At 44.0% G+C, this 25,580-nt stretch overlaps 1 protein-coding gene across 1 annotated transcript in view; it reads left to right on the top strand.

Moving 5' to 3' along the window:
• The window catches only part of LOC111969887 (protein NDRG3), a 64,491-nt gene that overhangs the window by 15,240 nt on the left and 23,671 nt on the right, over positions 1 to 25,580 (top strand). The window contains exons 2-3 of the mRNA XM_070445820.1: positions 10,961 to 11,032; positions 12,529 to 12,561. Coding sequence (XP_070301921.1) covers positions 10,976 to 11,032; positions 12,529 to 12,561 — 90 coding nt within the window. The 5' untranslated portion in view covers positions 10,961 to 10,975. The remainder of the gene's footprint in view (positions 1 to 10,960; positions 11,033 to 12,528; positions 12,562 to 25,580) is intronic.

The raw sequence follows: 25,580 nt of genomic DNA, 5'->3' as shown, positions 1-25,580 counted from the left end.
TAAATGTGTTTATGTTAATTAACGGTCAATTACCGTGAGACAGTTATTTGCTTGACAATCACCAGCTGACAACATTTTGTGACAGCTACAGCCCTACACCAAACCAGATACGTTCCTCAGTCGACTTCTGGGTATCTACGCTGTTGGATATTCTCAACAAGGTGTTAAGGTGTCTGGGAGAGTGTCCAGTGACTGCATTTACTGTATATTTCTGACCGATTTAAGATCTATYGACTGGACACTAATGGATAGATGTATAGTCCTCATTATTTGTCATCTTCACGGAAAGACTGATCTTCTGTTGTCTTTGTTTTTTTTCTACTTCATCTTTTATATTTTTTTAAATATATTTTTACGTTTACTTGTTCATAAGTGTTTTGTCCGTCTGTTATTGTGATACTTTTGCCTGTGTATCTCAGCTTTTGTGGGTTACATCTAGAGATTTCTCATGTTCTGTAGCTCAAGCACCACTTGGGAGGCCTTTGCTGATCTGTGCTCCGTTCAACAAAACACTTCATCAACCGATCGATGATTGTGGTCAGGCTCCTCCCGTACATAAATATCCACTACAGTCAGCCTTCTAGAGAAGGGAATCAAACGATGGAAGGTTATAGACAGGGTTAAGAGTATAAGGATTTTGTCCTTGGCTTCTTTTAACAGGCCCAGAAAATGTAATACCTTACCAGTTGTAATTGCAGAGAAGAAATATGACGCCCCAGTGAATTGAACTCCTCCTAGGGCTGTTTCTGTGAGTGCAGTTAAACTGAGAACGAGAGGAACATAACAAACTATCATCAAACACTAATTTACTAAGTGAATGGCACTCAGTGAGATTGGGCCTGTGCTTGAGCAGCAGCTCCCCAGTGAGTCGTGACCCTGCTGTCTGTGGAATGTATGTAGACCACAGGATAGATCTGGGCATTTCCATGTAAAAGGACCCATGAGCACTGACATGTGAAGTTCATAGGAGCATGTCAAATGAAAGCTAAGAGTATATTTTATTTAGAAATTAAGGCATATATACATTTTTCAACCATTTAACATCCTAAAAATGTTGATTTTAAGGAGATGCTTTGATTTCTGGTCCAAACTTGGAAAAGGAGTCTTCGTCAACATCAACCAAGAAAAAGTTTTAAGGTATCAGAAATGCATCAAAAACAATAATGTTGAAGTAAAGACCCCTGCCAACTAATATCAACACTCATATTTAGTTTTGGAGATATTATTTGCCTTCTATAAGATTAAGAAACATTGCATTGTGCCTTGTAATTCCGTTACCAAAAACCCATATATATTATCTAATTTCTCTACCTCATAAGGGGGAGGATAATGAAAGTTCACATAAGTAACAAGTAAATCTAGATCTACCAATTAGTACTAGCATTTTTACTGATATCAAGTTTGTTTATGAATTATTATCCTGAATAAAACTATAAACGCAACATGTAAAGTGTTGATCCCCTGTTTCATGAGATGAAATWAAAGATCCCAGAAGTGTTCCATATGCACACATTTGTTTACATCCCTGTWAGTGAGCATTTCTCCTTTGCCAAGATAATCCATCCACCTGACAGGTGTGGTATATCAGGAAGCTGGTTAAACAGCATGATCATTACACAGGTGCACCTTGTGTATATGACGTRGTGTGGGKAAGAGGTTTGCRACTGTTAGGAACAGYGTGCCCATGGTGGGGTTATAGTATAGGCAGGCGTAAGCTACGYACAACGAACACAATAGCATTTTATCAATGGCAATTTGAATGCYCAGAGATACCYTGATGAGATCCTGAGGCCCATTATCGTGCCATTCATCCGCTGCCATCACCTCATGTTTTAGCATGATACTGCGCAGCCCCATGTCGCATGGATCTGTACACAATTTCTGGAAACTGAAAATGTATGTTCTTCCGTGGCCTGCATACTCASCAGACGTGTCACCCGTTGAGCGTGTTTGGGATGCTCTGGATCAATATCCAGCAACTCCGCACAGCCATTGAAGAAGAGTGGAACAACACTCCACAGGTCACAATCAACAGCCTGATCAWCTCTATGCGAAGGAGATGTCGCGCTGCATGAGGCAAATGTGGTCACACCAGATACTCACTGGTTTTCTGATCCACACCCCTACTTTTGTTTTTTAAAGGTATCTGACCAACCCATGCATATCTGTATTCACAGTCATGTGAAATCCATAGATTAGAGCCTAATGACTATATTTAAATTTCCTTTTTATATGAACTGTAACTCAGGAGAATCTTTGAAATTGTTGCCTGTTGCATTTATATTTTTGTTCGGTGATAAATCGGTAATGGAATTACCAAAACATCAGTAATGGAATTGGCTATAATGGGAAATCATAGTAGTTACAAACCACAGGTGGGCATACTGTTGTGTGCAGCTGATAACTGTTTTTTTCTTTCTCTTTCTTTCTGTCTTCTGGTGATCAAAGCAAGAGTGTGAAAACAGTCTGGATGACCCCTTCCTCTCTCTCTCGCTCCCTCTCTCTGCTCCTCTCTCACTCTTTCCAGTTACTGTCAACTGTCCAAGCTCTTTGTGACTGACACCTGCCATGACACCTACCACTTACCCTCTTTATTTTGCTTTAAAAATATATATATATTTTCTACTTTTACCCCTTTTGTGATACTGTAATTGGGGGCCTCACTTACCCTCTTTCTATTTACTGTAACAAGCATCCTCTCCCACTGAGCACTGACRGACACCAACGTCCATGGATGGTGAAAAGTAGTTGAAATTTGTTCAATCCACACTGGCTGGACCAATCTTAACCAATCATAGACCTCTGTTTCAAGTTTGGACGCCACTGTACATTACTGTACTACAGTAGAGTTCAGCACAGTATAAAACAGAAAAGTAGAGTACAGTGCACTGAACTGAACTCTGCTGTGCTGTACTGGGATGTCCAAACTTGTGAAACATACACTTCTGTGATTGTTTCAGATTTGATCTGATCTGGACCAACCAAATGTGGTCTTTTCTGGGGGCGGAGTTCATTACAATAATAACCAATGTGTATAGTAATACCCAAATATGCAAAAGAAGGATATTGCATATTTCTACATTTTGTGTATCTATTAAGGATACATTGACATGAGAACTATATTCAAATCCCAAATTATGCATTTCTGTATAGTACAGATCAGGGAGCCCTGATATAATTATGTTACTGGATGTAAATCCACTTCACCTACTGTAGTTCAATAACCAAAATATTTCATAAATGACAGCCCKATCTTTCTGCAGACATCTTTTAATCTTAATTCAGAGCAGATTCTTAAGAGTTTGGGGAAAACGTGGTCACATAAAAAAATTGATGGGAGATTTAACTGTAATTCTGTGACCAAACGTTGAATCTGCACAGTTCTTCCAGTAAATGTGTTTTTGTGAAATGTTCTGTGTAAAATGTTCAAAGTAGTCCTTGTGCATAGAGTTATATGGTTTGTTGAACTTTGAAATCAATGGTTTTTGTTTGGCATACATTTTAAGTAAAAAGTCTGAGTCAAGGCGTAATGCCGTTGCCATGGAATTGCCTATTTGTGGGTAGTGTATGTACAGAAAAGATCTGTGCTCAAGAAGGCATTCTTATCTCACATAGTTTTTTTTTTGTCCCTGTTACTGTACTTTGTCTTAAATTATCTAGACCTTAGACTTTTGGAGATATTTGAATGGTCAGCTTTCAGGGTTTTGCCTCAACAATACTGAGGACAGTTTACACTGTTGAACCCAACTGTGGTTGCTAAATTGTTTGGGTTGGTCTGATGAGCGGTTTTATGTATATTATCATGAAAAGGTCATTTGGTCGTCATGGCGTCACCAGTAGGGCTGCATGGAGGGGGGTGACCAGGAGAGGAGAGATGGTGCAAGTGCTGTTCTGGAAGGGTCGACCTCTGTCTGTCTCAGATTGAGTTGTCATGATCTGTCACAGTGACAGTCAGCCATGGCCGTGTGATGGCTCTATCAGGAGAAAGGCTAAACCCTATTTGGTTAGACCAACAGGCTGCTTACCACAGATCCATATATTTCTACAGACTGACCTAGACCCAACCCACCTACCTGCGATCCGCATGGAGATACTCTCATATGCCTGTYTTGAATAAAGAATACCACTTTGCATTTGTTTCTATTTAATAATCTCGCAGAGAGAATGGGTGTGTGACAGTGTCTTGGTTATCTCTGAGTGTGAGCCTTGCTGTTTTAGTTGTCACACTAACATGTACTGATGATCTTGTGGTTCTGTCATCCATCTTTGGGCCAGTGTTCTGCCCTGTAGTGTAGACACACCAGACCACTGGGTCCTGTAAACCTGTTATTTGGAGTAAGGTTCACCGTGGCACAACTCTGACATGAACCCCGCCTCACCTGCTTTCTCATGCTCTCTCTCTCTCTACCCTTCTCTTTACCTCTGGCTCTCCCTCCTCCCTGTGTCCTGCCTCTCCACTCCTGTCTGAACAAGTAAGCAGTGCTAGGAATCCCCCACAGACCGTCCCTACCAGCTCCTTGGCGGGGTAGCCTGCGAACAGGGTGGAGTGGGGCGTTCAAGCACATACAGTCAAGATTCTATTAGCAGCACTTCGAACAGACACGTCAGCCGGCCCATTCAGCTTTATTTATAGCAGGAGTAGCAGCACTGGTAGTGTCCTGGACAATGTTATAGATTGTAGCAGATTTATTGGGAGTCATTCATCTGTTGTCATTCCGCTCAGTAGTATATTTTTTTTAAGTTGCCCCTGTGTGTTTTGTGAGGGCTGTGTTGGGTCGTATTGATTTACCAATAATGATAATGCATGCCAGTTGCCATTGTCAGAATGGAAGGGCAGCGTCTCCGTTCCCTGTTTTTTGAATCTGTTTAATAATCCTTTGGGACGTCAGATACGCCTCCAGATTGTTTACCTGGCAGTCCTTTTGTTCTATTTCAATCTGTGGGTATAACGTCATGAGAACAATACATACAAGTAGAGCATTTTCCACCGCTAGTGTTGAGTCAGAGGTTCTGTGCCATCTTCATGCTCTATAATCAACCCCCCCCCCCTTGATGTAACAGGGGTATCATTGCTTTTCTGGCCTCAGAGAAAGCATTAGACACTGCAGAATCAAATCACATCACTCTATAAGTGATATGCATGCAGTGTAGTGCTCAGTCCACCACATGACTTATACATGAACACCAAAATAGACGTTCTTGAGTCGGGAGAGGCTGAGGATGTAGGCTACACACTGAGAACATGGAAAGACTTACTCATGGGCAATTCCATGCTAATGGAATTATGCTCTCACTTTTTCACTTTAATATGTATACCAAACAAAAACCATAGATTTCATAGAACTCTATGCATAATGACTCCTTTTAACAATCTCCACTGAATATTTTATGAAAACACATTTACAGGAAGAACTGTGCTTCTGTTTGGTAACAGAGTAAAAGGGAGATTTTACCGTAGTACTTCTGTTACCAGAAATGTTTTATTTATTTATTCATTACTGGGTCAATTGTTCACAGTGGTCATTGTGGATAGAGTTGTATGGTTTGTTGGTTTTGAAATACATTTTAAAGTGAAAAATCTGAGTCTCAGCATGATTCTGTTATCGTGGAATTGCCCTCATACAATCGGCTCTCAAAGACACTCAGGATCTACATGTCATGATGCTGTATTTATGGTTTAGACATATACTTCCTTTGATTTAATGTTTAAATGGAGTTTTCCAGTTGCTATTTTCAGTGGAAAAAAAGAGTGCAAAGTAAGACTGCTGGACAGGTTTTTTAAATTTTTTAAAGTGTAGTAAAACTAGCATCCCTTAGAATTTGTGACGTAATGATTTGTGCGCATGCATGTTGGGGGGGGGTGTGTGTATTGGAAACCTGCTGATGATGCCAACTGATATGAGGTCTTAAATCAATATGAGAAATGCCTTTTTTAATCTCATAAGTACATTAGCAGATAAAGTGCCCCCACAAGGAATGATGCAATTCTTTAAAAGCCCTCTAAGAATAATGAGATGTCTTGCAGCGGATGTTCCGAAAGAGAGAGTCTAGAGCGTGCGTGTGCACCTGTGTTTTGTTCGAATACGACAGGGTTGCCCAGTCCTTAGTGACTTTAGAGAGGGGGATGAGGCTCCCCTTTTGGCAGACAAATAAGCGCAGTGACTGCTGTGTGCCAGTGAGGGCTCTGATAATGAACTGAGCCATGACCTGCTCTGACACTCTCTCACACACACACACACACACACACACACACACACACACACACCGGTGACTGTGTTTTGAGTTATTGTTGGAAGGAGGGTCATGAAATTAAATCTCTGAGAGTGTCTGTGTGGTTGTGTTTTCCAATATGAAAGTGACAGGTTTAGACATTGAAGTCATTATAAATGAACAATGTATTGTGTATTTGGCTGTTAATCCTTCAAAGATCCAGAGAAGTGCTTGGCATTGTGTGGGCTCAGTTCCAGATTATTCCTAACACTAACCCAGGCAGCTACTTTTGGTCAGGGAATTAGAGGGAAAATCTCTTCATTTCACAGAATTATACTCTGGGGTGGATTATGCCTTTCTTGCATTAACACTCCCATTTGTCTTTTGTCACTAGCACTAACTTGGCTGATAGCTGCTTTATTGAGGAAAGGTTTTAAGGATGACTGTGGGCTGGGTGGTAGCCCAGTGGTTAAGAGGTTGGTTCATTAACCAAAAGGTTCCTGGTTTGAATCCCCGAGCCGATTATTCAAAAATCTGTCGACGTGCCCTAGAGCAAGGAATTTAACCATAATTGCTCCTGTAAGTCGCTCTGGATAAGAGTGTCTGTTAAGATATAAAGATAAAATATGCGCAGTTGTCTCATCTAGCCACCTTAACATGAATGCACCAACTTTAAGTTATACCCAGACTAAGCGCTCTAAACAGTGTGGAGGAAAGCACTGATGTGGAGCAGCCAGGGCAGATGTTTTTAGTGAGATGTTCCTGGTTTGAACACAGGCCAGTTAGTTGTACCTTTTCAGAAGGTGGCCATGACAGGACCATTGAGTCACATAAAAGAAAGCAGGGGTCTGGTATCAATTGTTGGCTGGGAGGGCAGCGTGCGCATCCCAGGAATTTGGCTTGGCTTGTTTTCCTCCTGAGTTTTTTTTTATGCCTGACTACCAATCCAAAACACCTTCCAAACACACATAGGATTCTCTGTTCTTTAATTGGAACTGTCATTAAAGTTATTTGGCCCAAAATGAAACGGGACAGCCAGAAAACAGACAGTCCCTCTATTTCAGCTTGTTGTCAGGGCCCTGCTCTCGCATTAGATCRTTCAGCCATAGGGGACCTTAAGCTAGGTCAAATCAGAGTCACCATGGTAACATACAGGCAGGTTAGTTAACTCAGGGTCACCATTGTSACAATACGGTAGGTCAAATTAGGGTCACCATGGTGGTGTCTAGGTAGGTTACCCTAGGCCTAGGGTTTCCATGGCGATGTCTAGGTAGGTAGAAATAAGGTCACCATGGCAACATGTAGGGGAATAATTCAGGGTCACCATGATGTCGTTTTAAGGAAGGCTACCTCAGAGTCAGCATCATGACTAGGTTCTCAGAAAAATGTGATCCATCATTGGAGCCTCTCCCAGACTGCACTGCTCTTCAAGGTGAGATGGAGATAGATAGATGGGGAGGAGGCAGGGGGAGGAGTGTGAATGCGTCCTCTCCATCGATCATTCAGCACCGGCTGCTGACAAGGCGGCTACAGGACTCCCTTTTGTTTTGCGCTGGCGTGTGTGTCTCAGCACTAGGCTAAAGCTAATAACACATCTGACCCCCAGCTAGCCCAGGTCAGAGGGCAGGGCATCAATGGTGGGTTCTCCTTTAGACCAGTGGAGTTTCAGTCACACAGGATGGAAGATGGGGAACAGAGGAATACAGTCAAACATTTTAAAATAGGACTATTTTAACTCTTAAATTCCTATTAAGTAGTATATTGCTAGGACTTTAGTAGTATATTGCTTGGTAGCTGGGGTGAAGACCTGAGCTTTCTTCAGTTTAGTGGCTGTGGTTTTTCTCAGACATGATCTCCAGTGATGTTTTTCCTAGCGCTCGGTCCCAAGTCACTGTTGCAGTGGTGGGCTGTTGAACATTGATAGGAGGAGGCACTGGGTGCAGCGTACTGAGAGCTAAAATTGACCACGAGAACAGCTACTGTGTCTGTGTGTGTCCACGCATCTCCTTAACCTTTTCATAAACGAGACCGTTGATAGCCATACTGTATTCAGAATATCCATAATCCACTACCAGTCAGGTCTTCCAGACAGTTATGCACCTCATTGTACTGTTTTAGCTGTTTCCGCCATTCCCCCTTCCTCCATATTTATCAATGCACTTGGCATGTTCTTAGAATCGTCTGATGTCAGAGGCATTTAACCAGATGTGACCATCTCTCTAATGGACTCCCAGTCAAATATGTGTCCACAGAGAGCAAACACATGCCTTGTCTATCCATCTGTCCTCTAGGCGATCTCTTCTTAACTCTCATTGCCTGAATAATCTCTGAATGACTATCTGAAGTGTGTTACATGGCACAGTGGATGAATGTGACCACAGGGAAGGAGTTAGATGATTTAGTGTCTCTCTCCAGACCTATACTGCCCCGATCTGTTCCTCCCATTATAGTCTATCTCTTCGCCTTGTCTCTTTGGCTCTCATTTGTCCCAAGGGGCTCCTAGCTTAGAATAAACATCGCCGGCTTTGTCTCTATGGCAACCGCAGCACACTGCGTACAGTAGAATGTGAATCTGTTGGAGACGGAGGTGTCTAGACGTGACCTGGTGTTCTTATAGTTAACGTGGGACTGGGTCGGGCCATAGAAAATATACAGTACAATAAAATACAATACCACTTCCTATTGTGGGATAGCTTTTAGGGATTTACTCCCCCCCCCCCCCAAATGAGAGAGGGGAATTCCACGATAACTGAATTATGTCAAATGTATGCCAAACAAAGTTTAACAAACCATACAACTCTCTGCACAATGACTACTTCGAACAATTTTACACAGTAAAAAAAATACATTTACTGGAAAAACTGTGCAAATGCAAAGTTTGGTAACAGAATTACAGTAAAATATCCCTGTTATTCTGTTACCAAACTTTGTATCTGCACAGTTCTTCCTGTAAATGTGTTTTTATCAAATATTCAGTGGAAATTGTTCAAAGTAGTCATTGTGCATGGAGMTCTGTGGTTTGTTAAATGTTTAAATGAATGTTTTTTGTTTATTATACATTTTTATAGTGAAAAATCTGGGTCTCAGTGTAATTCCATTTACCATGGAATTTCCAAGAGCAATTGAGGTTTGTTTGTCAGGTAACCCAGTACGGGTCAAAGGAGTTGAGGTGGGAAATGAACCTGTTTGTCTGTCATTTGGGTATAAGCCTGACCCTGCCCCCTGGGGGCTGCGTTAGCCGATTAGAAGTCTATGATTACAGTTGGCCTTTGCTACCGGCCCACTTTCTGTGTCAGCGCTGAGGAAGTGTTGGATTGATCCGGTCAGTCTGGTCAAGCATGCAGAATATTTCTTTTTCTTTTTTCTAGCTTCTTGTCAAAATATTATTTAGTTCCTTTGAGCCGGATTTGTCAACAGGATTGCTGGGCATATTTTCACCCTGCTAAGTACCGTCGACGCTTGATGTGCAGGCATAAGCTACCGTTTTGATTACTTTTATATGATGGAACGTCCAGTCTGTTTCAGGAAGACAGTGAAGTCTTGCCACAGGGATATATTATGTTATGTATATTATATTTCACTCATCAGACGGAGGCTATTTACACTGGTCATGCACTATATCAGGTCTAAGAACAGCCTAATGGTTCCTGCTGACTCAAACTGGGATGACGTAATCTGTGGAGTGGAGCTGTTCTGGTTGGTTGAGTTCCAGGCAGTCCAAGCAAATCACCAACCCACCCTGAAGGTGAAATGCTACCTCAGCTCAAGGTTGTCAGAGGCGGGCCCTGACACAGGAAGTGATTGTAGTACTGGAACTCCCATTGGCTGTTGTCAATCCAATACCCATTGCCTTTTCTTTTGAAGACCAGCCTTCACTGTATTTGTACTGTACATTTTTAGAGCAATTTTTCTGTTAATTGAGCTTGTTAATATGAGTATATAAAAAATATAGGTGAGAGTTAGTTACAATATGGGCTCAGTTTTATTTTATTCTGTTGTTAGAAGCATTGACCTAAGAGAAGGCCTCTAGATGATATCTCCTGTTATCCGTAACATGATCTTGTCTTTCAGAGAGCCAGGTAACAGAACACCATTAAGGTCCTCACCTTGAGCAGGCGGCGATGGGGTAAAAGGGGCTGGCAATGGTGGGGGTGATTGCGTGCCGCCCGGGCAGTGAAATGATTTGCCAGGACAAACTGAGGCCTCAAGGGGAAAACAAATGAGGGACTTGTGTGGTATCCCTGCTTGCCTTTCTTCCTGCCTGTCTGGTCCCTGGGTGTAAACTATGAAAYGATAGAATAACCTTTTACACAGACAGTCAGAATTCTCTTGAACCCCTCAGCTCCATCATCCTCATCCTCGTCACGGCGACACAGCTCAGGTCTGTTCGGGAGAGTCCCAGGGGAGGAATGACAGGGCACGACACACCTCTCTCATCCCACATAAACAGATCAATCAGCCTGTTGTGTAGTTACTAACTGCTCCCATGTTAACTAATAGCGAGAAGCTGACATGAATCTGAACATTTTATCGACGCAGCAGGGGTCTCTCAGATCTTCTTTGTGTTTGCATTGACACATACCATCATACAAAGACTATTATTTGCATGTGCTATAATTGTGCAGCTCTAGTTTCTGAAGATGTGCTATGTATGCCATGTGTAGCTCGCAGAGAGGGAGACAAGAAATTCACCTGTCTGTCTCTCTCTGTCTCCTCTCTCTCTGTCTGTCTCTCTCTCTGTGTGGTGTAGTGACAAGACAGGAAGATGGATGAGCTACAGGACGTGCAGTTGACTGAGATCAAGCCCCTGCTGACCAATAAGGTGAGAGGATGAGATGACCACTTGAATGGGAGATTTATACATACACAGACAGATGTGCAGAATGTTGCCTATACATGACACACAGAGACTTATTCAGTATTTGTCTCCAGTGTGAACAGTGCCTCTCTCCCCACTCCAGAACGCTGTTCATCAAAGTGAATTATTTATCATCTCAGCTTCACTGTAGTGAGGGAAGAGTCAATAGAAGAACAAAAAGCAAGCGATGGAGTTAGGCTCAAGAGAGCGAAACAGAGGATGGAGGGAGAGGAGGGAAAGATGAAAGGGGAAGCTAGCATCAACTCTGCTCTTTTTTTGTGAGCTTGAAAGATTCAGGTGCGAGGGGAAACCTCCAGCAGATCAAAGCTTCCTTCCCACGGTTCCTCAAGGACCTCCGTCTACACTGCAGCATCAGGGAGGGCATGAGCTCCCAGCCTGCCTTGGAGAAGGAAGTCAGCCCATCTGTGTAGATTGACCGCTATTAAACCCAGAGGGGACTATTCTGTTCCAGACAGTTCCAGTGCGACCTGGAATMTTCCTTTAGGAGCACCAGTACGCCTAGAAAAATGACAGATTCTAGCTTTATTACCCCAAATATTTTGCATTGTGCTCCTAAATTTCTTTGTGTKCATCTGTTTTTTTTAAACTCAGGCACATACGTGCTCCTTGTAAAACAAAGGTCAGCGTAGAGCCCTGTAGACTCTCTGCTTCACAGGAAATAAGTTGATGTATAGGTTGAGGCAGAGGGTGCTGCGCCATGCATCATGGGCTGAACAGGCCATTTATCACCTGACAGTGGTGCTGGTGAAGTGGGCTGGCTGTGGAAAGAGAGGAAGAGGAGAAGTGCGGGGGTTCACTCCCGTCATTATCTGTCCACGTTAAGCAGACCGCCTGCCTTCCCTCCTTTGGGACAACAACTCCCATTGTTAGGGTAGAGACAAGACCATCTTGTCAATGTATACAGTATCTCGGCTGTGGACCGGTTGAAGGAAGGCAGAATCATGAGCTCATTTGAATGAATGGGTTTATGGCTGACCTCTCACTCCATCTAGTGGCCAGGCCACCTCATTAAGAACCAAGCAGACACTCACAGGAGCCTGCAGGATAGACGTGAGGACATACAGACGGTAATGAGATTATAGGTGAGGGAGATAGATGGGATAGCATATTTCGTCTGTCAATCAGCCAGTGCCTGTATACTGAAACTCCCATAGCCGTGTTTTCTAAAATACTGTAGGGCTCCCGAGTGGGGCAGCGGTCTAAGGCACTGCATCTCAGTGCTAGAGGCGTCACTACAGACCCTGGTTCGATTCCAGGCTGTATCACGATTGGGAGTCCCATAGGGCAGTGCACAATTGGCCCAGCGTGGTTAGGGTTTGGCCGGGGTAGGGCGTCATTGTAAATAAGAATTTGTTCTTAACCAACTTGCCTAGTTAAATATCATGTTTTCTAACATCCAACACCTCATTAACATACCTTTCTTACCTCTTTTCTCTCAGAATTCCCATAACTTCCAGGACTTTGACTGCCAGGTGAGTGTCTCCAGTTCTATAAGAAACGGATGCTGTTTTGTACTGCTCTATGTCAGTGATTTGATTCAGGCCAGGAGAGCTTTGAAAGGGCTCTCCTCTCAATTCCTGTTAATTGAGCCAAACAGAGGGAAGGTGTTCTGCTCAGGTAACAAGTTGTGGTTTGGGGACATGGCCTCCTTCTGATCCTCCTGCATTTAGTTTGCCCTGGATTTAACTGGAGTTCCTTTCTCACAATGAAAAGTCTGCAGGTGGAATGGTGATGCAGAGTTTGTGGTAGTATACGTTTAAYCACAGATCTTGGATCAGATTCCCCTACCTACAATCCTAACAATCACCATGAGAGGGGGGGAGACATCTGACCCTGTATCATTGGCTAAGGGCAGCATCTATCTACTGATGCTAATTTCACAAGCCAAGTGGTGGAAAACATGTTTCTTTTGAGACTGGCTCAGCTTTATTTGTTGGTGTGTACGCAGCAAACACAAACAGCAGCATTAGTAGTGACCTTTGGGTCACCCTCCCACTGGCCTTAAGCTCAGAGTTATGCCCCCGCTCCTCAGCTCCTGTGCTGTGTGTGAGTCTGCTGATGGGGGAGTTGAGGCCGAGCCATGGAGAGCGCGGGACAGCCTGGCATTCATAGTGGGCCTCCAGCCATACAAGGCTCAGTGAGGTGTACTACGAATCACGTTTGAGGAATTAGTGAGGTTACTTTGGTCAACTATTAGTTCATCTCGGGTTAACCGGTACAACAAAAGTGGCTCACCTTTTAGCCAGGTACATTTCTATGGCAACGTATCCTTCAGAACTAAATCAAATCAAATCAAATTTATTTATATAGCCCTTCGTACATCAGCTGATATCTCAAAGTGCTGTACAGAAACCCAGCCTAAAACCCCAAACAGCAAGCAATGCAGGTGTAGAAGCACGGTGGCTAGGAAAAACTCCCTAGAAAGGCCAAAACCTAGGAAGAAACCTAGAGAGGTTCCAGGCTATGAGGGGTAGTCCTCTTCTGGCTGTGCCGGGTGGAGATTATAATAGAACATGGCCAAGATGTTCAAATGTTCATAAATGACCAGCATGGTCAAATAATAATAATCACAGTAGTTATCGAGGGTGCAGCAAGTCAGCACCTAAGGAGTAAATGTCAGTTGGCTTTTTTAGCACGTCCGGTGAACAGGTCAGGGTTCCATAGCCACAGGCAGAACAGTTGAAACTGGAGCAGCAGCAAGGCCAGGTGGACTGGGGACAGCAAGGAGTCATCATGCCAGGTAGTCCTGACMCATGGTCCTAGGGCTCAGGTCTTCCGAGAGAGAGAAAGAAAGAGAGAAGGAGATAATTAGAGAGAGCATACTTAAATTCACACAGGACACCGGATAAGACAGGAGAAGTCCTCCAGATATAACAAACTGACCCTAGCCCCCCGACACATTAACTACTGCAGCATAAATACTGGAGGCTGAGACAGGAGGGGTCAGGAGACACTGTGGCCCCAGCCGATGATACCCCCGGACAGGGCCAAACAGGAAGGATATAACCCCACCCACTTTGCCAAAGCACAGCCCCCACACCACTAGAGGGAAATCTTCAAACACCAACTTACCATCCTGAGACAAGGCTGAGTATAGCCCACAAAGATCTCCGCCACGGCACAACCCAAGGGGGGGTGCCAACCCAGACAGGAAGATCACGTCAGTGAGTCAACCCACTCAAGTGACGCACCCGTCCTAGGGACGGCATGAAAGAGCACCAGTAAGCCAGTGACTCAGCCCCTGTAATAGGGTTAGAGGCAGAGAATCCCAGTGGAGAGAGGGGAACCGGCCAGGCAGAGACAGCAAGGGCGGTTCGTTGCTCCAGAGCCTTTCCGTTCACCTTCACACTCCTGGGCCAGACTACACTCAATCATATGACCTACTGAAGAGATGAGTCTTCAATAAAGACTTAAAGGTTGAGATCGAGTCTGCGTCTCTCACATGGGTAGGCATGTTTTATTCCATAAAAATTGAGATCTATAGGAGAAAGCCCTGCCTCCAGCTGTTTGCTTAGAAATTCTAGGGACAATTAAGAGGCCTGCGTCTTGTGACCGTCTTCTAACCTGTGACCGTCTTGTAACCTGCTCCGGGGCAGGCTAACTCCATGTATCTTTAGCCGGGAGTTGAGGACCAATTAAATCAGATTCCCTCCCTCTCGCAAAGATTGTGCCTTCGTCCCCTTGGACTAGCCATGGGCGATATGAACATGCAGTTACAAGCCTAACTCGAGCAGGTTCAAGTAAGGGGCGGGTGCATGATCAATATCTACCTTTTGTAATATGGATATAGCCTGAGCTGGAATGTGAAGCTGGCTAGCTTTATAAAAACCTGAGTAGATCTAGCTTGCTTCGTAGTGTTGCCGGCTTGGTTGTTTAGCAACAAAACCGATGCATGTGCAACTATGGTGAAAACCAGATGGGGTTGGCTTTGTTGACAAAATGTAAACTATATTTTGTCTCCAATGTTTATTGAAAATATAAATCAATTTGCACAGTGAGGACTTGTTGTCTCTCAAATACATTGTTACAGTTGTTGGTTAGCTAGCTATAGCAAATGTTTGTCAAAACACCTCAAAACAAGACATGGTTTCAAGAACAAGATGAAACTAACTGAAACTAGCCACTTACTGTTCCCCCACATGGCAGTTTCTTGTCATTTTTGCTCACTATTTGGCCATCCAGAATAACAACAACACGCTGACTTCTGCACCATGGAAGCATGCACATCGTTTTCAGCTATCCCATCTATACCATCTATACCATTCTGGTTAAACTGTGATAGGCTTGAGATGGGGTTCATCATGGGGTGGTTGTGGTTACGGGAGACATTTTGGTTCTGGAGTTGTATCTGTCAGTTGCTCTGGTATGGTTCTCTATCAATGTACAATTGAACAAGTGACGTTTTATTTCATGATTAAGGTTTTATTTTGATGCTTTGAACTTGTGCAGATTCTGGTGTGTTAAGTTGTTGTAAGGCCATGTTCTGTGGACAAACCTTTTATGGGATAATACTGAGTCGTGACTCGTTAAACCACACCAGCCTGAGGCCCTGAGGATCAAGACAACAGCCAATGAATGCCTTTCGTTCTCCATTACACAGCGAATCACTGCCATGTAACACTGAGTGGGAAGAAGAAGAAGAGGTGGAGTGGTTTCTGTGATATTGTATGATTCTTTCATATTGTATGATATTGTGTGATGTCTAAATACATTTCAAACATGCAAATAGAACTCCCAGACAGGATAATTATTAGTGATCGATACAGTTACATATCGGGATATTATTATTTTGACAATGTATTGTTTTGACCTGCGTTAGTTGGCTGTATTTTCACCAAAACGCCAGTATTCTTCCTTCATAGCTTGTGCTCCATCTTCTTTTTAAATAGGGAGCCAATTTGTTTTCAGCACTTTAATGTCCATGACTGATCAGACATCTGGTCAATGTTTGGAATATTGAATTGCACTAAAATCATAGTATCGAATCGCGATACATATAGAATAAATTTCATTGCAATACATATCGTATCGGCACCTAAGTATCATGATAATATCGTATCATGAGGTCCCTGGTAATTCCCAGACTTAGTTATTATTAGCATACATACATACAGTCAGAAATGGATCTGAATTATTTTGGTATGTATCTGCTGAAAGTGGACAGTGGTCTGTGTAAACACAGTACAAAATACGTACAGATGATGGTTTGCTTTTCAACTGTTTGGATGCTGCCTCTCAGGCTGTAAAGGGTTAACTAACACTGGCTCTCTCAGCCTCCTGCAGTCTTGCCTGTTCCCTGTATCATCTCCTGGTGCATTCGGAAAGTATTCAGACCCCTTGACTTTTTCCACGTTTTGTTACGTTACAGCCTTATTCTAACATATATATATTTTTAAATGTATCATCAATCTACACACAATACCTCATAATGACAAATCGAAAACAGATTTTTAGACGTTTTTGCAAATGTATAAAAAAAATATTCAAAAAAATCCTTATTTACATAAGTATTCAGACCCTTTGCTATGAGACTCAAAATTGAGCTCGGGTGCATCCTGTTTCCATTGATCACCCTTGAGATGTTTCTACAACTTGATTGGAGTCCACCTGTGGTAAATTCAACTGGTTGGACATGATTTGGAAAGGCACACACCTGTCTATATAAGGTTCCACAGTTGACAGTGCATGACAGAGCAAAAACCAAGCCATGAGGTCAAAAGGAATTGTCTGTAGAGCTCCGAGACGACAGGGTTGTGTCGAGGCACAGATCTGGGGAAGTGTACCAAAAAATGTCTGCAGCATTGAAGGTCCCCAAGAACAGTGGCCTCCATCATTCTTAAATGGGAGAAGTTTGGAACCACCAAGACTCTTCCTAGAGATGGCCACCAGACCAAACAGAGCAATTGGGGGAGAAAGAACTTGGTCAGAGAGGTGACCAAGAACCKAATGGTCACTCTGACAGAGCTCCAGAGTTCCTCTGTGGAGATGGGAGAACCTTCCAGAAGGACAACCATCTCTTCAGCAATCCACCAATCAGGCTTTTATGATAGAGTGGCCAGATGGAAGCCATTTCTCAGTAAAAGGCACATGACACCCCGCTTGAAGTTTGCCAAAAGGCACATAAAGGACACTCAGACCATGAGAAACAAGATTCTCTGGTCTGATGAAACCAAGGTGGAACTCTTTGGCCAGAATGCCAAGCATTCATTTTTGGAGGAAACCTTGCACCATCCCTACGGTGAAGTGGGGATGTTTTTTTGTGGGGATGTTTTTCAGTGGCAGYGACCTGGTGGCTAGTCAGGATCGAGGGAAAGTTTAACAGAGCAAAGTACAGAGGTCTTTGATGAAATCCTGCTCCAGAGCACTCAGGATCTTAGACTCGGGTGAAGGTTCACCTTCCAACAGGACAATAACCCTAAGCACACAGCCAAGACAATGCAGGACTGGCCCAACCAGAACTCGATCGAACATCTCTGAAGAGACCCTCAAATATCTGTGCAGGGATGCTCCCCATCCAACCTGACAGAGCTTGAGAGGATCTGCAGAGAAGAATTGGAGAAACTCCCCAAATACAGGTGTGCCAAGATGGTAGCGGCATACCCAAGAAGACTCGAGGCTGTAATCGCTGCAAAAGGTGCTTCAACAAAGTTCTGAGTAAAGGGTCTGAATACTTATGTAAATGTGATATTTGCAACAATTGTTTTATTTCTTTTTACTTTTTTTGCTTTGTCATTATATGATATTGTATGTAATTTGATCCCTCCCCCCAATTTAATCAATMTTAGTATAAGGCTGTAACAAAATGTGAAAGTCAAGGGGTCTGAATACTTTCCAAATGCACTGTATCTACTGCATGTAGGAGAGTAAGCATGCTCAGTGGAGCAGGGCTGGTGCATGCTCTCCTTCTCCAGGTGGTCCTGTCTGTGCACCCATTCACCCTTCATGCATGCACTCAGCCACACACATTGGCCTTGTCACTCACACACACACACACACACACACACATTCAGACATACAGTATTGTCTTCACTTTTGCCACATCCAACAGACAACCCGCAGTGTTTTACATCTAGCCAGCGTCATTATTACAGAAGCTCCCATTAGTCGGTCCACTGCAGCACTGCTGTGACGTCATCACCCAGAGACTGTGTGTGTGTGTGGATGGGAGGGGGAGACTGGGCCAAACGGTGTGGTATCAGTCTTCATTCTCCACAGGGATGCTGCCCATGTCTTACATCAGAGGGAGGTATCCACTAGATGTGTCACCCTCCCTCCCTTCACACATGTACACTGTTGCAGGAATTCTGAACAAAATGATGGAGCTAGAAATGGCTATGCTTTCAAAATGGAAACGTGTGAAGTGATGCTAAATGAGTGCAATCCCAGGAGACCTGCTCTGGCAGCTGCAGTGATACGAAGGCGCGAGTAATGGGATGCTTAGCTCTGTTCAACATCACAATTTATTTCTCCTTGCAAAGATAATGGTGTAGGCCTAATCCATTTCAGATGTATTGTTRTCCTATGTACAGTAAATATACTGAACAAAAATATAAACGCAACATGTGACAACTTCAAAGATTTTACTGAGTTACAGTTCATAGAAGGAAATTAGTCAATTGAAAAAAATGCATTAGGCCCTAATCTATGGATTTCACATGACTGAGAATACTGGTCACACAACTTTTTTTTAAGGTAGGATCGTAGATCAGACAACCAGTCAGTATCTGACGTGACCACCATTTGCCTCATGCAGCGTGACATCTCCTCTGCATAGAGTTGATCCGGCTGTTGATTGTGACCTGTGGAATGTTGTCCCACTCCTCTTCAATGGCTGTGCGAAGTTGCTGGATATAGGCGGGAACTGGAACACGCTGTCGTACATGTGTTCCAGCTGTCGTACACCTCAATGGTTGACATGTCTGGTGGGTATGCAGGCCATGGTAGATCTGGGACATTTCCAACTTCCAGGAATTGTGTACAGAAAGCCTTGTGACATGGGGCTGTGCATTATCGTGCTGAAACATGAGGTGATGGCGGCAGATGAATGGCACGACAATGGGCCTCGGGATCTTGTCACGATTCTCTGTGCATTCAAATTGCCATCGATAAAATGCAATTGTGTTCGTTGTCTGTAGCTTATGCCTGCCTATACCATAACCCCACTGCCACCATGGGGCACTCTGTTCACAACGTTGACATCAGCAAACCGCTTGCTCGGACGACGCCATACACATGGTCTGCGGTTGTGAGGCCGGTTGGACGCACTACCAAATTRTCTAAAATMACATTGGAAAGGGGGGATACCAAGTCAGTTGTACAACTGAATTCCTTCAACTGAAATGTGTCTTCCTCATTTAACCCAACTCCTCTGAATCAGAGAGGTGCCGGGAGCTGCCTTAATCAACATCCACGGCACCCGGAGAACACTGCCTTGCTCAGGGGCAGAACGACAGATTTTTACCTTGTTAGCTCGGGATTTGATCCAGCAACTTTTCGGTTACTGGCCCAACGCTCTAACCACTAGGCTACCCACCACCCCTCAGAGGCAGCTTATGGTGGAGAAGTGTACACACTTTACATGTTGCATTTATTTTTGTTCAGTGTAGACTAGAATGAATGTAAAGAACCTGACAATAACTTTGGCTTGACCTTGGCCTCCTCCAGGAAATGCACTGTCCTCCCTCTTCCCCTTCAGTGGGTGAAATGTCTCGGTATAGCGTCAAACTTGGATTGCAAGTCATTGCTGTGGCCCCTTGTGTTTTGCTGATCTTATTTAGCCCAGGAGAGGGCGCTGTAAGCCTGTCTGATGGTACAGAGCAGAGGAGCTGATCTTTAGCGTGATGTGCCAGTACACAGGTTTGGGTGGGTTACTTTCTAAATTGTAATCCGTTACTAGTTACCTGCCCAAAATTGTATTCAGTAATTTTGGGATTACCCGAAATCAGTAACGTAATCTGATTACATTCGGTTACTTTTAGATTACTTTCCCCTTAAGAGGCATTAGAAGACAAAAAATATATGTTACCAACTGAACAACATCTATAGCAGGATAAATCCATGTTAAAGTTTACATAGCTGGCATTACCTTATGGGTTGGTTATGTAGGCTTCTTCTAACCCATCGCTTTCTACTACATATAATAATACGATTCAATTAGACTTTGGTTTTAATGTAAAGATATATCAGAATTCCAGTCATTCCAATAAATGTTATACCCCTTGATCTTCAAGAATAGGACTTGGAAATATGGAAGTATAGATTAACCAACATTTTTTCCTGAGCATAACCCCAAACCMAAGGGTTTATTAGCCAGCCCTACTCTGTTGTTTATTATTTTGTTGTCATGGAGGACTGATTGGGCTCATTGKTTGGAGTATAAAATAAATGCTGCGCTCATGGAATGGCATGCTTTGAGCACTACTGAAAAGTGSTATTTACARGTGAAAAATGAATGCCATATGCTGCATTTGCTATAGGCCTATTGTTGACCTTTTTGTTGTTGACACTGTGATATCTTGATAATATGCAGCTGTTTAAAGGGCAAATCCACAGATGAAACAATAACAAAACGGTTGCCCCGCCTCTGTTTTGGTAAAAAGCTGAGGGATGGGCCTGGAAAAATGTAACCACTCTCAGATTAATAGACAGAGCTATGGATGGAAGGACTGAGCAACCATGATATCAACATTATTATTTTAACCATGTTATGAGGCGAAACAGTGTTTGTTTACATTTACAATGTTTACAAACATTGGAGAAAAACAAGTTTATATTTTGGGATCTCATGGAGTGTGACAGTTGAACTGAGTTCATGAGGCATTTCTAAGTTATATTCTTCAAGAATCAATGGATATACATTTATAAATCCAAAAATGGATGTAGCAACTACAGATTGCCCCTTAAGTCTATCAAAAGTGAGATGTGAGCAATAAAAGCCCCACTTTTCTCTTTTTATCCATATCACCGTAGACTACAACACTGCTGTCCTCCTTACCTTCAAGGGTTTATTCAAGTTGGATAATCTTTGGATGCCGACAGCAGTCGCACCATTGGAAGACACAGCTTGGACTGTAGCCTACAAAAGCCTATTCCGGCTCTTTACCCGGGGTCCATCAAATGCATTTGGTGTGTCATCATAGTGGTTGGTCTCTGACCTGTGCTCAGACTCGCTCAGGTGGAACAAACTTAAACTTGCGCCTTTTTTCAATGCTGATTTGAATGTCATTGAGAAAACAGAAGTGTCAAATATTTTGTTTTGTTAACATCCCTTCTGAATTTAAAAGTAATCCTCAATAATCATCTAGTTTTTCAAAGGTATCTGTAATCTGATTACAATATTCAAGCTGGTAACGGATTACAGTTACCGTTTTTATTTGTGATTAGTTACTCCCCAACCCTGCGTGTACAATACAGAAGGCTTGTCTATGTTATATTTAAAAAGGGCTGATATTAAAATGAAATTCTGATGTTGGTAGATGTGGTGAAAACAGTGCAGACGAAATACATCAGTGTCCCCTGTGACTATTTCTGTCCTCTACTTTCTCCTCTGAGTGTCCGTCCATCTGTCTGTCTCCTTGGAGGMTTTTTTTGGTGCTGAGGCGGCAGTYTCTGTATGACTCACAGGGAGGGAGGTGGCAGTATGGCTGTGTCACTCTCACTGTGGTGCCTGAGAGACTTCAAAACAGTCACGCTGAGTCTCTGTGATTGCATTCTATAAAACACTGTGGAATTGGACAAAAGAAGACCGTAGTAAGAAATGTATGCCTGAATAAAAATGGTGGTGTTTATCAGTAAAAAGATGTGTGCATCGCTCCTGTGTGCATGAGAGAGCAGATATTGATATCCAAGTGGGGTCATTTATTCCAGAGATGCACGCATCATCATCATCATCATTAGACCGGTCAACGTGTGTTTGTACAGTATGTATGTGTGGGTATGTGACACCCCCCTGTGGGGCAGTAGTGGGAATCATTCATGTAGAAACGCTAGGTAGTGCGTTCCACCCAGCTCGCCTAGCGCTCCCTGTAGGTAGGTGGAGTTCACACTGTAGGACCAATAGAACACACAGTGAGTGTGCTGCTCCGCCCACTCTACACATTCTATGTACATTCCGTTGGTCCCCTGATGGAAACATCGCCCACCGAGCCAGCTGCTTCCTGCAGGTAATAGAGAAGAGAACATGACGAATCAATAGGCTATCAAGCTCAATAAGTAAACACATACTGTTCACACACACAAACACACACTCACGGTAGTGATATAGAGCAATTTGGATTGTTATTACAGTGTAACAGCCATTTTGTTCATCTCTCTTCAACGCAAGGTGCTCATTTGCAGCCCATCATAGTGACGGTGCGTTGGATTACCTTGGGGTCACAGCAGGTCGATTGATTGCAGGGTCGTTAGTGAATAAAATCAATATACTGAATGTCTTAGTTACTGGAAAATCTGCTGTTACAAAACCATGTTGGTGCATTGGAAGACTGAGCTCATATTGATATTCAATGCAGACCTTCTTCCCTCACTGTCTAGTCTGACACTCTGCGACAAGAAAATGGATTTCGTCATCATGTATTAGCCTGGTTGCTCACTGATGACAGGTGTAGTGTTTAATCCAATTCCAGCCCATAAACTGACATCTCAAGGTGATGCTCTGATAATTCAGCAGGATCAGACAGTGACTTTAGAGCGCAGCTGCTGAGCTGATGCAGAATACACTGGAAGGAAGGGGTCAGTAGTCAACGTCAGCATCCCTTCCCTTTTARAGCACCCCCTCTCTCTCTGTGACGTCAGAGTGCTGCATGTCTCCACCCCAGCACCCTCTCRACTCTCCATCCATCCCCCGCCCCCTTTCCTCTGTTCTCTAGCCCAACCCCTTTCTGCCCACCTGACCTGCTGAAATCCAATTAGAATTACCGGGACAAAGCCTTGGCTGCACAGACGCGCTGTGCTTACCAAGCACAAACTGCAGTCTCACTCTCTCCTTCTCCCACTCTCTTTTCCTCTCTTCCCTCCTCTCTGTCCCTCTGCATCTTTTCCATCCCTCTCTTTCAAAATATTCACTCTTTCTCTCACTCCATTTTATCTTTGTCTGTCTTTCGCTCTCTCCCTTCCCTCTTGCTGGTCTAACTTGTGCAGCGAGTCTCTATCTCTTCTCTCGCTCTCTCTTGCTCTCTCGCTCTCCCCCCTGTGCTGCCTCCCTCTCTCCCTCCCTCCTAGCAGCACACAGTCCTCTCCTGCGTGGGAAACATGACAGCCATTCTGGACCTGGACCAGATCMCATGCTCTGGGAATGCAGTGGTGAGTGGGTCTAACTGACACACCTCGCTGGGTTTAGATTCAGGGTGCTGAGCCCCTGGCTCTCTGGGAGGGGCTGGACTGGGCAGGACTCCCTGGCTGGTTGGCAGCACACCTGCCTGTCTGCCTCCCAAGACAGACGGCTAAGCAGCTGAGACGTTTCAGTGTGCAGAGAGGCGTTTGCGTGGGCGGACGTTTGTCTGCAGGAGAACACTAGATTGTTCTTGTTTGCGTGCACTTACTGTCGAGACTGTGTGTGTGTATTCGTGTGCGGGGAAGTGCGTGTGTGTGTGTGTGTGTGTGTGTTGTCAACATAGACGTCATGAATGTGTTCTTGTGTGTTGGTACATTTTAATGTGATGGCATGAAATATGCATGCGTATAAGTGTTCAGGAGTCTCAGCATACAGGATGGTATGCGGGAGGGTAGGCGGGAGGGTATGCGTATGTACCTGTCTGTGTGTGCACGTCTCTGGATGTACTGCATTTCTGTGTCTGTGTTTGCCAGATCGTGAAGAGAAAATAGCTGTTTTCTCTGTACATATCAGTGGTGTCTGAGACCAGCTAGACAGGCCTTGTGATCCCTGTGTGTGAACTGCAACAGTCTGACAGGGACCAGGAACGGATCTTTCACCCACATTACAACGACAGATCTGTTGAAGTCTGAAATATATCCCACAAGGACCTTTTAGCCTGAATGTTGTTTTCAACCCCAAGACATAGACAGTGTGTGTGTGTGTGTGTGTGTGTGAGAAGGAAGCTGTTAGCAGTGAGGCTGACGTTTCTGTCCCATAATGCTGCTCTGTGTGGTGATTGATGCTGTCACAYGCCAGGGGGAGGAMAAGCATAAAGGGGGTAGTGGGAGTAGACAGGCAAAGGAGATGGATGGCAGAAAGAAGTGAAGCATGACACATTGCTCTCCCTTTTCACCTCTTTGAATTCCCCTATTTATCTACATCACATTACTCTCCTCCTCTCCCTCACCCTCTCTATCCTCTCCTCCTCCTCCCTCACCCTCTTTAACCTCTCACCCTCTCTATCCTTTCCTCCTCCTCCTAACCCTCTCTATCTCCTCCTCTCCTCCCTCCCCTCTTTATCCTCTCCTCCTCCCCTCTCTATCTTCTCCTCCATCACCCTCTCTATCCTCTCCTCTTCCTCCCTCCTCTCATCGTCTCCTTCTCCTCCATCACCCTCTCTAATTGTCTCCTTCTCCTCCCATCACTCTCTCTATCCTCTCCTCCTCCTCCATCAACCCTCTATCCTCTCATCCTCCCTCCCTCACCCTCTCTATCCCTTCCTCCTCCTCCCTCCACCCTCTCTATCCTCTCCTCCTCCTCCCTCATCCCTCTCTATCCTCCCTCACTCCTCTCCCCTCTATCCGCTCCTCTTTCTCATCCTGTTCTCTGTGTGACTTTGTTTCCATCTTTGGCAATTCCTCTGGTGTCTCTGCAGGGTACCTCTCTGCCCTTAGCCGTCCATTTGTTATAGATCGTTATCAGCCGTCTTTGACGATACACAAATCCAAWCCCCACATTAACATTCTCCTCCACATTCTATGAAGTTTGTCTAAAKCCCCATTAAAGAAGCACAGTTTCACTTTGGTAAAGGGTAAAAGGGGTGCAGCCATTGCAGTGCTCACTACTCTCCCCCCTCCCTCTCCAGGCCAGCAGCCCCGCCCCAGTTCTGTTTGCGTCTGAGGCTCAACTGCGGTGTGTGCGTGTGTGTGTGTGTAAAGAGAGAAAGATTAAGGAAACAGACCGCATGCGTGGCTTACTCCTAGATCAATACAACCCAAAGACAAGGATCTAAGCTAGATGACTGGATCTGGGGCCTTGTTCAGATCATGGTGTTTATGATAAACCATATTCTTCCTCTATGCCAAGAAAGCCACTCCCTTGTGTTTGTTTTTCATCAGTGGGTCTCCTGTCCTCTGTCATCCTTTTATCCATCTTTAATCACTCTTTCATGCTCTACTTATCTTCTCTCTTCTGTTCTATCATTCTGTCTCTTCTTCTTCTCACTCATCAGCAGCCTCCGATTGTGTGTTTGTGCTCCATTTATTTGAACAATCGTTTTTATCTCACTCACTGTGTCCTTGTTGCTGTCCTTCTCTCAACCTGAAACACTCCTTTTGCAGCAACACAGAAAGGGAGTGTTTCATTGTTAATAACAACAGGTCGTGCAGCAACACAGAA

The sequence above is a fragment of the Salvelinus sp. IW2-2015 genome, linkage group LG11, assembly GCF_002910315.2.
Source record: "Salvelinus sp. IW2-2015 linkage group LG11, ASM291031v2, whole genome shotgun sequence".
Classification (NCBI taxonomy): domain Eukaryota; kingdom Metazoa; phylum Chordata; class Actinopteri; order Salmoniformes; family Salmonidae; genus Salvelinus; species Salvelinus sp. IW2-2015.
The sequence above is the reverse complement of the archived record's forward strand: the minus strand, read 5'-3'. Positions and strand labels throughout refer to the sequence as shown.